This window comes from Condylura cristata, unplaced genomic scaffold, assembly GCF_000260355.1.
Source record: "Condylura cristata isolate star-nosed mole 26May11 unplaced genomic scaffold, ConCri1.0 scaffold00031, whole genome shotgun sequence".
Taxonomy (NCBI): Eukaryota; Metazoa; Chordata; class Mammalia; order Eulipotyphla; family Talpidae; genus Condylura; species Condylura cristata.
In genome coordinates, this window is record NW_004567132.1 from 14122521 (window position 1) to 14133968 (window position 11448).

The window sequence follows — 11448 nt, forward strand, 5'->3', positions numbered from 1 at the left end:
TCCCCACTCTGTCTCTGGGGAAGCCTCTCACCGCCGCCCCTGAGCCTCTGGCCTGTACCCCAGTTCTGTATGCACAAATAAATATTTTTTTTCTCTTTTAAATAAACATTCTTTTTCAAATAAATTGACTTCTTTAACTAGGAAAAAAAAGGTGTAACTACTGACAACTATGGGCCCGTCACTGAAGAGACTAGTTGAAGCATTAGGTAACTATCCAGCTGACAGAATCCTAAAATTATCTCCTTTTGAGAGCATAGGCATTCTTAAGAGTATGTAATTTCAATGCTCTCAATGGGTAACCAACTTGAAAAAGAAAAGAATGAAGTCAGTGTAACTACTATTACTTTGGGGAACAATTTGTAAAAAACATTTGTTTTCCTTCTTTTAATCTCAGAAAAAAAGCCATTTCTGCATATTCTTTACAATGTCTTTTCATTAAAGACAACCGATAAGTTATTTGAATTGTACTGTTAACTCAGCTCTAAGACATAAGACTACTAATACAAACTTTGAAGTCCAAAATATCAGAGCTAGAATAGCAGCCTGCCTAACACAGCAAGAAGGTGCTAATTATTTAAATGAGTTGGGATGACACTTCTCATCAACTTCTGTGTAAAGAAAACTAAGCCAATCAAAATTTGAAGAAGACTTCTGAAAGATCCTGCACTAAGGCTCATTTCTTCTTTGATCAAATTCCCATGTCAGAGACTCTTCCTGGTGGTACAAGGGGGTCAAAGAACAGCACTATCAAGCCATTCACAGCCACTGCAGCACTAGTTTGATTCCTGGCGAAGGAGGTGACCCACATGGTGCAGACAGAACTCTCCCATCTCGCCCGCTGCACCCCATAGCAGTGTGCTTTCAATCTGCCTGTTCTGTTTATTACTCTGTGGTGAATCCTCACCCTCTGCACATCTGGCCTGAACCTTAGTTCTGGTACGCATAAATAAATAAATCTTTAAGAACTGTGGAACTCAAGTTTGTCTTGAATCCTTTTAAAACTAATCTGTTAAGTTATAAACACAAAACTTAAAAATCTATCCTTTATTATAACAAAGATATCTTACTTGTAAAAGGACTGAAAGGAAAGCTGGGGGTATTTAAAACCATTTAAAAAAGAATCTGGCTGCTAAAGAGTCACCAGTTTTACTTAGTTACAACTTGAAAGGAAAATGGTTGACTTACAAGTTTTACAAGTTACTTGGTAAGATATGGAGGCAGTCTCATATTTAGACTCCAAAGTTTTTCCAGTCCCAACCATTAATTTGCTTATGAAAATATAATAATGGAAATACACATGAACATTAATTAACACACCCCTTGGAAAGAGTTCAACCCTAAAAATGATACTGAGGTGAAAAATTAGTGCTAACAATTAGAACTATTACCACTTCCAAGAGGTCATTACGTATCATAAGTTGCTAAAGGTCTATCGTCCTTTTTATCTTTTCTAAGAAACTTAAACTTATCACTTAACTGGGGTTACTGTCCTGTGTAAGTGAAGGATTCAAAGTCTGGTTTTAACTGACAGACACCAAATGCTTTTCTTCTGTAGTTATACCACTATGGCCTATTGAATGTAGAAATGTTTGCTCCTATTATTAAAAGTTCAGCATTTAGGGCCCTCCCTGGTGGCGCAGTGGTTTAAAGCACAGCACTGAGAATCTAAAGCCGCTTCCGCATGAGTTCTATCCCCGCCTGCCCCCGGAGGAGATCCATATGGCGTGGCAGACCTCTCCTGACCCGCCCGCTGCACCCCTCAGCAGTGTACTTCGTTGATCTGCCTGTTCTGCTCCCCACTCTGTCTCTGGTAAATCCGCTCACCTTCTGCATCTCTGGCCTGTACCCCAGTTCTGTATGAATAAATAAATAAATCTTTAAAAAAAAAAAAAGTTCAGCATTTGATCTTTTCTATTTTCTTCTTTGTGAATGGCAGTCATTATAGTCATCACTTGTGACCTTTACGTTGATTATATTTAAAGCTGGGTGTGATAAACCAATATATATATATACAATTAAGAAAAGTGTGATCTACGAACTGGTAAATCTGTATTAATTAAGACTTGCACAGCATTTCAACAAGATTTAAGAATTCATAAACATGCTGGTTTGATGAACAGCTTTTATTTTTTGTTAAGTAGCTGTTAATCCTAAGTATTAAAATTATCCAAAAAGGTCTAATAAAGATATCGCCACTGTGATACAATTTCAGTTGCTCTGGGGTGGACTCTAGACATGGTTATGTATTTTTGTAAAATTCCTCAGGGGTTCATAAATGCTCTACATCAGTGGTTAATCTTTGCCATACAATAAAAAAAAAAAAAAAAAAAACCTATGCTGCACCGAAACTAATTTGATTCTAAGATGCAACTAAGATTGAGAACTATTACTTTAACAAAAACTGACATAGGTTCCCTACCATAGACTAAAACTCAAGACATATTTTCAGCAGCTATTTCAAGCCCAAAGACCTTAGAGAGTTCTTATTAGATTCAGATCTAAACTACGTGTAGTTAACTAGGATATTATCACTGCTGATGAATGACTGTAAATTAAACTAAAAGGTAACTGGAGGGTCTAATCTTGTCTGTAATTTGTCTAACTTTAATTTAACATGGGAGTTTGACAGAAGGGAAACTAATGCTTACTCTAAAAGAAAAATGAAATCATTTATTTTTACTCACCACCATTCCAATATTGTTCTGTTGCCCACTAGTTGCCATCTCCACACATTCATCTATCACAAGATTCATAAAGGGATCAAACCCCCGTAATATTCCTTGGACATGTCTGCCACCATTTAGCTTCACTGTAAGAATGGAGAAAGAAGTTTTAGTAATACTACTGACTTTCCAATAAAAGTTAAGTGGAACAAAAATAAAGAGAGTAAGAGCAAATTTTATGGAATAAAATCTAGGAAACTTGAAAAAGTTAGGGGGGGTATAAAACCCAGGCATTTGAGATGTAAATCCACCTAACTATCGCTAAGCACTTGGGCTAAACATTTTATATTTACTTCCACATTGTAAAGAATTATCCCAACTTTTTTTTTTTTTAAAGATTTATTTATTTGTACATACAGAACTGGGGTACAGGCCAGAGGCTCGGAGCGGTGAGAGGCTTCACCAGAGACAGAGTGGGGAGCAGAACAGGCAGATGGACGAAGTACACTCCTGAGGGGAGCAGCGGGCGGGCCAGGAGAGGTCTGCCACGCCATGTGGCCACCTCCGGGGCAGGCGGGAATCGAACTCATGCGGAAGTGGCTTCCAATTCTCAGTGCTGTGCTCTAACCCGCTGCGCCACCAGGGAGGGTCCCGAATTATCCCAACTTTTATGAGGGAATGGAAATATAAAATTTTCAATTAGTTCAAGGCTATTCAAGTATAGAATTTTCAATTAGTTCAAGCTCTACCTACTGTGAGGTAGAGCTGCGATTCAAATCATAGGCTGCATGCTTCTAAAGCCACAGTCTTAACTGCTATATACTTCAAATACCACACAGGTCAGACTTTCAGTCCTTGTTTAAACCCTCTGCTTAAAGGAACAAAGGTTGATAGATATCCAAATATTACAAAACAGGGAAATCCTATTACTTCTGTAAAAGTGTGGAAGGGCTTGTATGAAATTATGAAATGTGAAGTTCATTAAACATCAAAATTAGGTAAATAGGGGCCTCCCTGTTGGTGCACAGGGTTAAAGCACAACACTATGAAGCTATCAGCCACGGTGGCACAAAATGATCCTGGCTAGGGAGGTGACCCACATGGTACAGCAGACCTCTCCTGTTTCACCAGCTAGCTGCTCCCCTCAGCAGTGTGTTTCAGTCCATCTGCCTGTTTCCATACCCATTCTGTCTCTGGTAAATCCTCTCACTGCTCCACCCCACCTCTGGCCTGTACCCCACTTCTTAAGCATAAATAAGTTAATCTAAACAAATTTAGGTATATAAAACTGCCTAGTTAAGAATTTGATAAAATCTGCTTAATGATAAGAGGTTCTTTGTGCTTTGTACTTGTATGAAGTTGTACATCAAAACTATAAAACATAAGTTATTAAAAAAACTTACATGATAACTTTTTGTCCATAAATCTGGAAAAAAAAAAAGGATCAAGATTATGTAGCTGATTTAATTTAAGCATAAACAGACACCAAAGTAGACAGTCAATAAAATTTGCTAAAACTCACACAATAGAAATAATAAAATTTAAAACAGTAAAAACCTTACACTGCTGTAAAGGACCAGAGTGATGGGCTTCTTATACTAAGAATGTAATTTGGAAAGGGATTTACAATATATTAACATACCTTGGTGCTCTCCAAAATATTCTACTTTCAGCTGATTTTACTGGCTGTGGGAAAATACCTCTTAAACAAGGTATCCATGCTATTCAAGGACAGTACAAGCATGAAAGCAATGGGATTTCTGAGTTAAAGGTCAAAGAAACAGCTTCAACACTCAACGATTAGGGATGTTTTTGGTTCTTCTGATACCCTAAGACTCTTCATTCCTTGCAGATCTCCTTTCCAGCCACCTTATTATCTACAAATGACGCTAGTACAAGCTCAACATTCTGGTAGCGCTGGAGTGCATGGACAGACGGGGCCGGAGATGCAGCCAGGGAGGCAAGTTGGCACGACAGAGGCGCCTTCGCCGTCTTTGGTCATCAAGCCCACCAGGCCCCCAGGCGACTTCTGCGCGGACTTTAGGCCCCAAAGAGAGGGACCCGGGCCGGGAAATCGGCGGCTGTGGACGCCTACACGCACGCTGGCTGCGCTGCCGGGAAACGGAGGGGAAAGCGAAGAGCTCAGGGCACGCAAAGCAGCGGCTGCTCCGGCGCTCTACTTACTTTTTCAACTCGGGAGGGTGAGCTTTGCTCATGGTGTCTAATCGCCGCGCTCAAAGATGCCTCCAGACGAAATTCGTGGCCTCCGTCCCGCTCGCGCGCAGGCCTGGCGTCTTGCGTCTAACGTCATCGCCCCCGTTAGCCAATGGGTGGGCAGCGATCTCATCTCACCTCGCGATACTTGGATGAAATCGGAGCGGATCCGCCAGTCTTCAGCTTCCGGTGGTACCGCCTGCGACTGGCCAGGTGGGAGGCAGCTTTGCCTAGTCTGCCTTAATCGCACTTTGTTGTCTGTACTGTTGAGACAACGGTCCCGTCTCTGGCATCGTTCGTCTTAAACATCGTTCGTATCAAACACTAACGAAACGGTGGTGTCTACCACTTCTTGGGCATGTATTCCCACAGCATGATGTCAGTAAGCCAGCGGCTCCAGTACATCTGTGACCAGAAGAGTGAGGAGTACTCGTCCTAAAAATTTAATCTAGAGTCCAGGTGTATTCCTGACAGTTTTGCAATTCTTGTATCACTGCCTCCATAGCCCCACTTCACGTACCTTCCCATATATATATATAAGTGAAATGCTACACGCAAGCCACCTTTAATATAAAGTATTGATTTTCAAGTTAAGCCGTTAAAAGTGAAAAGTGGTCTTTTCCCAGTTGTTTGCCCAAATTAGTAAAATTCACATTTACAAGTCAAATGGGGGTTATACAATTTATGCCAAAATAGATAAATCTTGGCAATTCTAAGTAGTAGATGATTCTTCCAAATTCAATTCATTCTTAGTGTTCAGGAATGACAACATAAGTGCAAATAGTAAAGACTGACCTGGACTCATCGTTTTATACTCTCTCGGTACTTAAAATTCTAGATGTTGGGCTTTCTCTAGAGGGAAATATTGTGTAGTTTTTTCATCTTCCTGTTAATTGAACTCGGCTAGTTGACCCGATATGGCTATTGACTATTTTTAGCCTTGTAGACAGTTTCTGAGATTTTATATTAATGGACTTAAGTTATCCTGTTCTAGCCTTCCCTCAATTTCCCTCACTTAAAGTACACCAGTCCTGCATCTTAACTACTTACAACTTTTTTGGACTTGAGAAACTTAATTCACGTATTACAGAAAAGCGCCCTGACAAAGTTTTATATTCACTGCCCCGATATAAGGAAACAGAGGAAAAGTTAAATCTTATTTATTTTTTAAAACCAAACCACTAGGAAAATATATCACAGTCTTTAAACAGCAGACAGGCTATATAATCACTTCAAGTAATAAGTTGGTAAAAGACTAGGTCTTTATCAAAATGATAAGGTGCTAGAGCTGGGGTAGAGCACTGCAGGATGCAAAAGCTCCAGGTATAGTGGTCTGGTCATGGGTGGGATACCTGTCCTTTCATGAAAGGAAACACTGCTCCTCAAGTTCCTTAGTTTTCCTGTCTTGACCTTCCTATTGCCAAAGGATGGTGTCATCAGCAATGTTATTTCGGGTCATTAAGTAAAACAATGCTGGGTTAGGTTTTTTACTGCATTGTTCTGTGAAAGACAGGCTTATATAAGTCCAGTATTTCATAACTTTTAATTAACCAGCCAACAGTTCCTCTTTCATGTTCATTTTCAGAATCTGGCATACAGCACAATCAAAACGCCTGTTTCTTCAAAGGAGAGTGTTGCTGTGAGACTGTCCTGTCACTCCGTTTGCAGACAGTGTTAGGGCCCCTCCTGGCAGCCACTGAGAGGGAAAGCTCTTCTGCATATCCAGCAGGACATCATCTCTCATGTTTTTGCAAGGTCTCCAAGGTGAAAGATGTAATATGTTTTTGCAAGGTCTCCAAGGTGAAAGATGTAATATGTGGGAATTTCAAGTAATGAACATACACATCTTCATGGCCATAAATCCATAAGGACTATTCAAAGCTCTTATCTGAACCACCCTCTCTCCCAACTCCATAGCTTAAATCAACTTCATGACCTGGTATATAAAACTAAACCAAGCAACCAAAGACACAGACACCCTTTCCTCCCCATCTAAATTAGTGACCACATGGACTTTGTTTTACATGGTGTGGTAATCTTTGTGGTAAACGGGAGGTTGGCAATAAACAGAAATAGCTCTCACACTCCACCAGATCACAGGCAGGTTAGAGAAGCTGTCAGGTTAGAGGTACCTGTGCACTATGAATATGGTGTGGAGGGCTTTGGCTTGGTACAAGAGAAATCTCTCCTGCTGGGACAATCACTTGCCACATAAAATGTGGGCTCTCAAAAACACTCCTGTGCTAGTTCTGATCCAAATTTTAGCACCAGTTTTTTTCTATTTACTTTATAGGATTAATAGGTAGTGTCAAGAGAACAGTGTCCAGAGGCAGGTGCCTTAAATAAACTTGCTGATGTCCTCAATTTCTTCATTCAAACACTTCACTTAAAAGATCAAAATTCTCATTCCTCTTTTTAAATAGATTCTTGCCATCAGCTCTAATAGCCAATGCAAAGACTTCTATTTCCCAATGGATGAGAGAGACTCTTTCATCTTCTTGGTCATGGTTGGGATGAGGTGCATATGGTCATCCACACATTTGGTCACACAACTCTCCAGCTGCCGCTTCACCTGAAGCTCTTTAGTCCCTGCATCTATTGAATCTTTGGCTTTGTCATTGCAATGCATGGTGCATCGGGCCAGGCGGTCCTGTGGCAAGAAAAGGGTAGAGAAGGTTGAGAGGCTGGCTTCCTCTTACAAAGTGCATATCACATACCAGGTCCTGAGCTACATATTTTAGCCCAACATCTATTACCTTGATTAATTAAGGGGAAGAATATTATTCAAAGTCACCCTGATCAAGACAGGGTGGCACTAAAAAGGTCTAGCCAGTGTAGTGGGTAAATGACAGAATCAATTGCACAGAAGCCCCTTCTAGGAAGTGAGAAGTAACTAGGTTACTGTTACTCTAAGACTTACAAACATCTTGATTTTTCAATGTCTGTCTTTACTAAATAAAACCCTCAATCCCACAAATATTTGTTGAGCATCTACTATGTGCTGGAGATTGTCCTTATGTTGGGAAATGTAGTAACGAGTAAAACAGATAAATTATGTGCATATGTTCATATGTTTTGAGTTGGACATATGAATCTGGAGATCAGAACTGAAGTTAGTCTAGAGATAAGAATTTAGTAGTTGTCAGCAGGTAGATATTTATAGCGATGAGACTCGAGAACAGGGTAGAAAAGGGAAAAGGTGTAAGGATAGCATTGGGCCCTCCCATACTTAAAGTCTGAGAGGAAATAGGCCAGAAAAGGAAGTCAAGAAAGGATGGCTTGAGAGGGAGGTGGAAAACTAGAGAGGTAGGTATGCGGTAGCTGACTGAATAATGTTTCAAGTTGAGATGCATGATGTACTGTGCCCCTGCTTCGGACATGCTGTATAAAAGATGAGGAATCAGAAATGGTCCTTGGACTTAGCCCCATGGGTGACTATGGTAAGTACTGTTCTGGCACAGTGAAGAGTAAGTCTGACTGGGCTGAAAAGTCAACAAAAGGAGACAATTATAAAGCAATTTAAGAATCAAAATTTAAAGATCCTAGTTACAAAACAAGCTGTCAAAATAAACATAAAGAAACCTTTTGGAGTTCCATAATCATGAAAAAGTTGGTCCTAACAGTGTGAGTAATTTTGAAAAAATTTGTATAGCAAAATGTAAAAGCTGTATCACATTAGATATAATTTTTCTATGAGAGCAGAATTTCTGCAATGAAAAACTGGTCAGAAGGCTCTGCTATCTCCAAATTCCAGAAAAGTATATTCAGAGGAAGGGAATTAAATGAAGTTGTAGTTACCCTTTGCTTCAAAGAGTGACACTGGTCTTTCAGTGACCTCAGGGGAGCTTATGAGGCAGGCAGGAGTGAGTCAACAGTAACAGTGCTGCCTACAAGTGACAGCTCTTTAATGACTCCTGAGCTGTCCTTCTGGTGTAGCCAGTAGGGACAGTCCTGGATGGGTGTTGATGTCCACAAAATGACGGTAGGATCTTGTTCTAATCTACTGTCCTGAGCATTCTGCTATTGTCAGAATGAACTGATATGCTTATGAAAGCCTTATTCTATGTAGTATATACACCTATATTTGATGTACATGGAAAAACAGCAACAACAAGCTCCTCTCCCCCCAAAAAACATAGGCTTTACGAGTTCTCGTAGCTCTCTTTTACATCACTATTTCTCTTTTTAAAGATTTACTATTTATATATATATATATAAGAATTGGGATATAGACCATGTGGGGGCAGGATTAAGAGGATTCACCAGAGACAAAGTGGGGTGCAGAACAGGCAAATTTACTGAAATACACTGCTGAGGGGTGCAGCAGGCGAGACATGAGAGGTCTGCTGTGCCATTTGGGTCAGCTCCCTTATTGGATTTTGAACTCAGGTTGCAGTGGCTGGCGATAGCTTGACAGTGTTGAGAATTGAGCCCTTGTGCCCCTTACATCACTGTTTCTATGGGAAATGCAGCAGTTAACCTCTAGAACTTTTCCCCAAACTTCAAACCCTGTGAAGACTGGTTTGGTCATAGGATCACCACAAATATTAGCAGAAACAAGTCACTAAAGCCCAGAGTTTGGAATAAATGCTTCTCATCTCCTGCAAAAGAGCAACATCAAGAACTAGAGTTTTCTGGGTTATTCCTTACCTGGAACTTCTCCAACTCACTGGTCACCAGGGCCTGAGCTTGAGCCAGAGGTGCATGGCAGCGCTCAATGCACTGGTGTACCTGTTGCATGGATGCCTGGCTGTCCTCACAACAGCTGGCGCTGCACCGAAACATGAGACCCTGGGGAAAGGCAGAGTGAGGTTAAGAAGGAGAACTTCTGGGGACAGAATGGCTATGAGTACAACAGAGAACATTTATATCTGCACATCTCCTTATGACAGACATCAGAATCTTAAAACCCTGGGTGGGAAACATCCTTCCCGCCTAACAATGTTTCAGGGCCTTCTTGCTGCTAGCTCTTCAGCACTTGTTGCATAGACAGCTGGGTGGGCAGGGAAGGTGCAGTGGGTCAGATTAACCCAACCCCTAAAAACTCGGTGCTTGTGCCACAGGCTTCTGAGATCAGAAACCTATTAATCTACATTCTACTGGGATCCATTAATCCATGGATCCATTGATCTATTAATCAATGCCTCAAGGGGAATGACAAGAGAAACCCACAATCCGGTTAGGGAGGCAGGACCAAGTGCCACAACACGTTAGGGATTAAAGCAGAAGGCACTTTAACCCAATGCGAGGTGGAGTGCAGTTCGGTGTAACACAAGACGGCATGATCAGCCACTGAAAGGCACTTTGGCCCTTCCGGTCTTTCACCTTGGCCGTGCCCTTTCTTGGCCTCGGGCTGCTCATCCGCAGGAAGGGTGGCGCAGTGGGGGAGGATGATCCCCCCACCAAGGGTTTTCTAACCCTGGCCCTGTGGACACCGCCTACCCTGGGTTGGCCGAAGTGGAAATTGGCCTTCAGTGCGGCTAGGGCGCACGGATTTCATCTGCTCGCTCGAGCTCCAGAAGTTGTCTGAGGGTCAGGCGAGTGCGCGGAGCCACGGCGACCCCTGCGACGTCCCCCTCGGGTCCGCCGGAAGGGATACAGCGACTGGGGGCATTTCGCGGGGGCGGCGGGAAGGGTCAGGCAATCAAGGCCAGCAAGAGCTCTCCCCGGATCGGCACCCGCCATCTACCTGCATCTTCCGGATGTTCTCTTTCTCCAGACTCTTCACCATGGAGTCCACCGCCTCCTGCACCCGGAGCTGCTGTAGCTCCGCCATGGCGACCCCGCGCTATTCCCCGCCGCGCCGGCGCCCACATGGACTCCCGCGCACGGGCCCGCCCCCTTGCCACCTCTTCCCGGGTCACCGAGGCCCACCCTGCCTGCGCCCACGCTGCCGCCTGGCGGCAAAGAGGAGGAACTGCAGGGCGGCCGCGCTCTCGCCAGGTTCCAGCCCCACCTCCGTCCCCTTGTGGCCTGGGGCAGGGCCGAGATCCAAACTGATCTCTCTGGGGCTACTTGGGTTCCAGAGAGTATACGTTCAATGGCCTTTCAGGTTACCTCTTTCCCTCTCTCCTTTATATTTTAAATAAATAATAAATAGAATTAACATATGGATAAATACCCAGATTTTAGGTGTACGCTTGGATGAATTGTAACCAACCCTGCCCATTCACCTCCTAACCCTCACCCTGATGCCAGGCAGCAACTGATACTTGCTTTCGTTTTTCATTTCCATTTTCTCTTTCTAGACTTTCATATCTTTATTATTATTCAGTGTGTACTTCTTGTGTGTGCGTGACTTCTTAGCCTATGTTTTTGAGATGGAACTGTCATGGGTTCCTTTTTTGTGCCAAATAGTAGTCCATTGAATGAGCATACCACATTCATTTTTCATCCCCCTGTTGATGGACATTTGGTTTTTTTTCCAGTTATCAGTTATTATCATCAGGAGCTATGTCATTTACAGACATGGATTTCCATTTCTCTTGGGTAAAGCTCTTGAAGTAGAATCATTGGTTCATTGATAGATGCATGTTTCTAGTAAAAATTCTAGCCTCAGAAGCTATGCAGG

The 11448-nt window shown here is 42.3% G+C and overlaps 2 protein-coding genes across 2 annotated transcripts in view; both read right to left on the reverse strand.

Moving 5' to 3' along the window:
- The window catches only part of SNRPG (small nuclear ribonucleoprotein polypeptide G), an 8942-nt gene extending 3973 nt beyond the window's left edge, over nucleotides 1-4969 (reverse strand). Inside the window, exons 1-3 of the mRNA XM_004691494.2 lie at nucleotides 4848-4969; nucleotides 4067-4089; nucleotides 2685-2809 (exon numbers count right to left, since the gene is read on the reverse strand). Of these exons, the coding sequence (XP_004691551.1) occupies nucleotides 2685-2809; nucleotides 4067-4089; nucleotides 4848-4879 (180 nt within the window). The 5' untranslated portion in view covers nucleotides 4880-4969. The remainder of the gene's footprint in view (nucleotides 1-2684; nucleotides 2810-4066; nucleotides 4090-4847) is intronic.
- Nucleotides 4970-7294: 2325 nt separating this feature from the next.
- Nucleotides 7295-10683, reverse strand: FAM136A (family with sequence similarity 136, member A). The gene is made up of 3 exons (XM_004691495.2): nucleotides 10567-10683; nucleotides 9528-9668; nucleotides 7295-7527 (listed from the first exon to the last, which is right to left on the reverse strand). The coding sequence occupies exons 1-3, from the start codon at nucleotides 10651-10653 to the stop codon at nucleotides 7339-7341; spliced, it is 417 nt and encodes a 138-aa protein (XP_004691552.1). The 5' UTR covers nucleotides 10654-10683; the 3' UTR covers nucleotides 7295-7338.
- Between the last annotated feature and the right edge of the window lie 765 nt (nucleotides 10684-11448).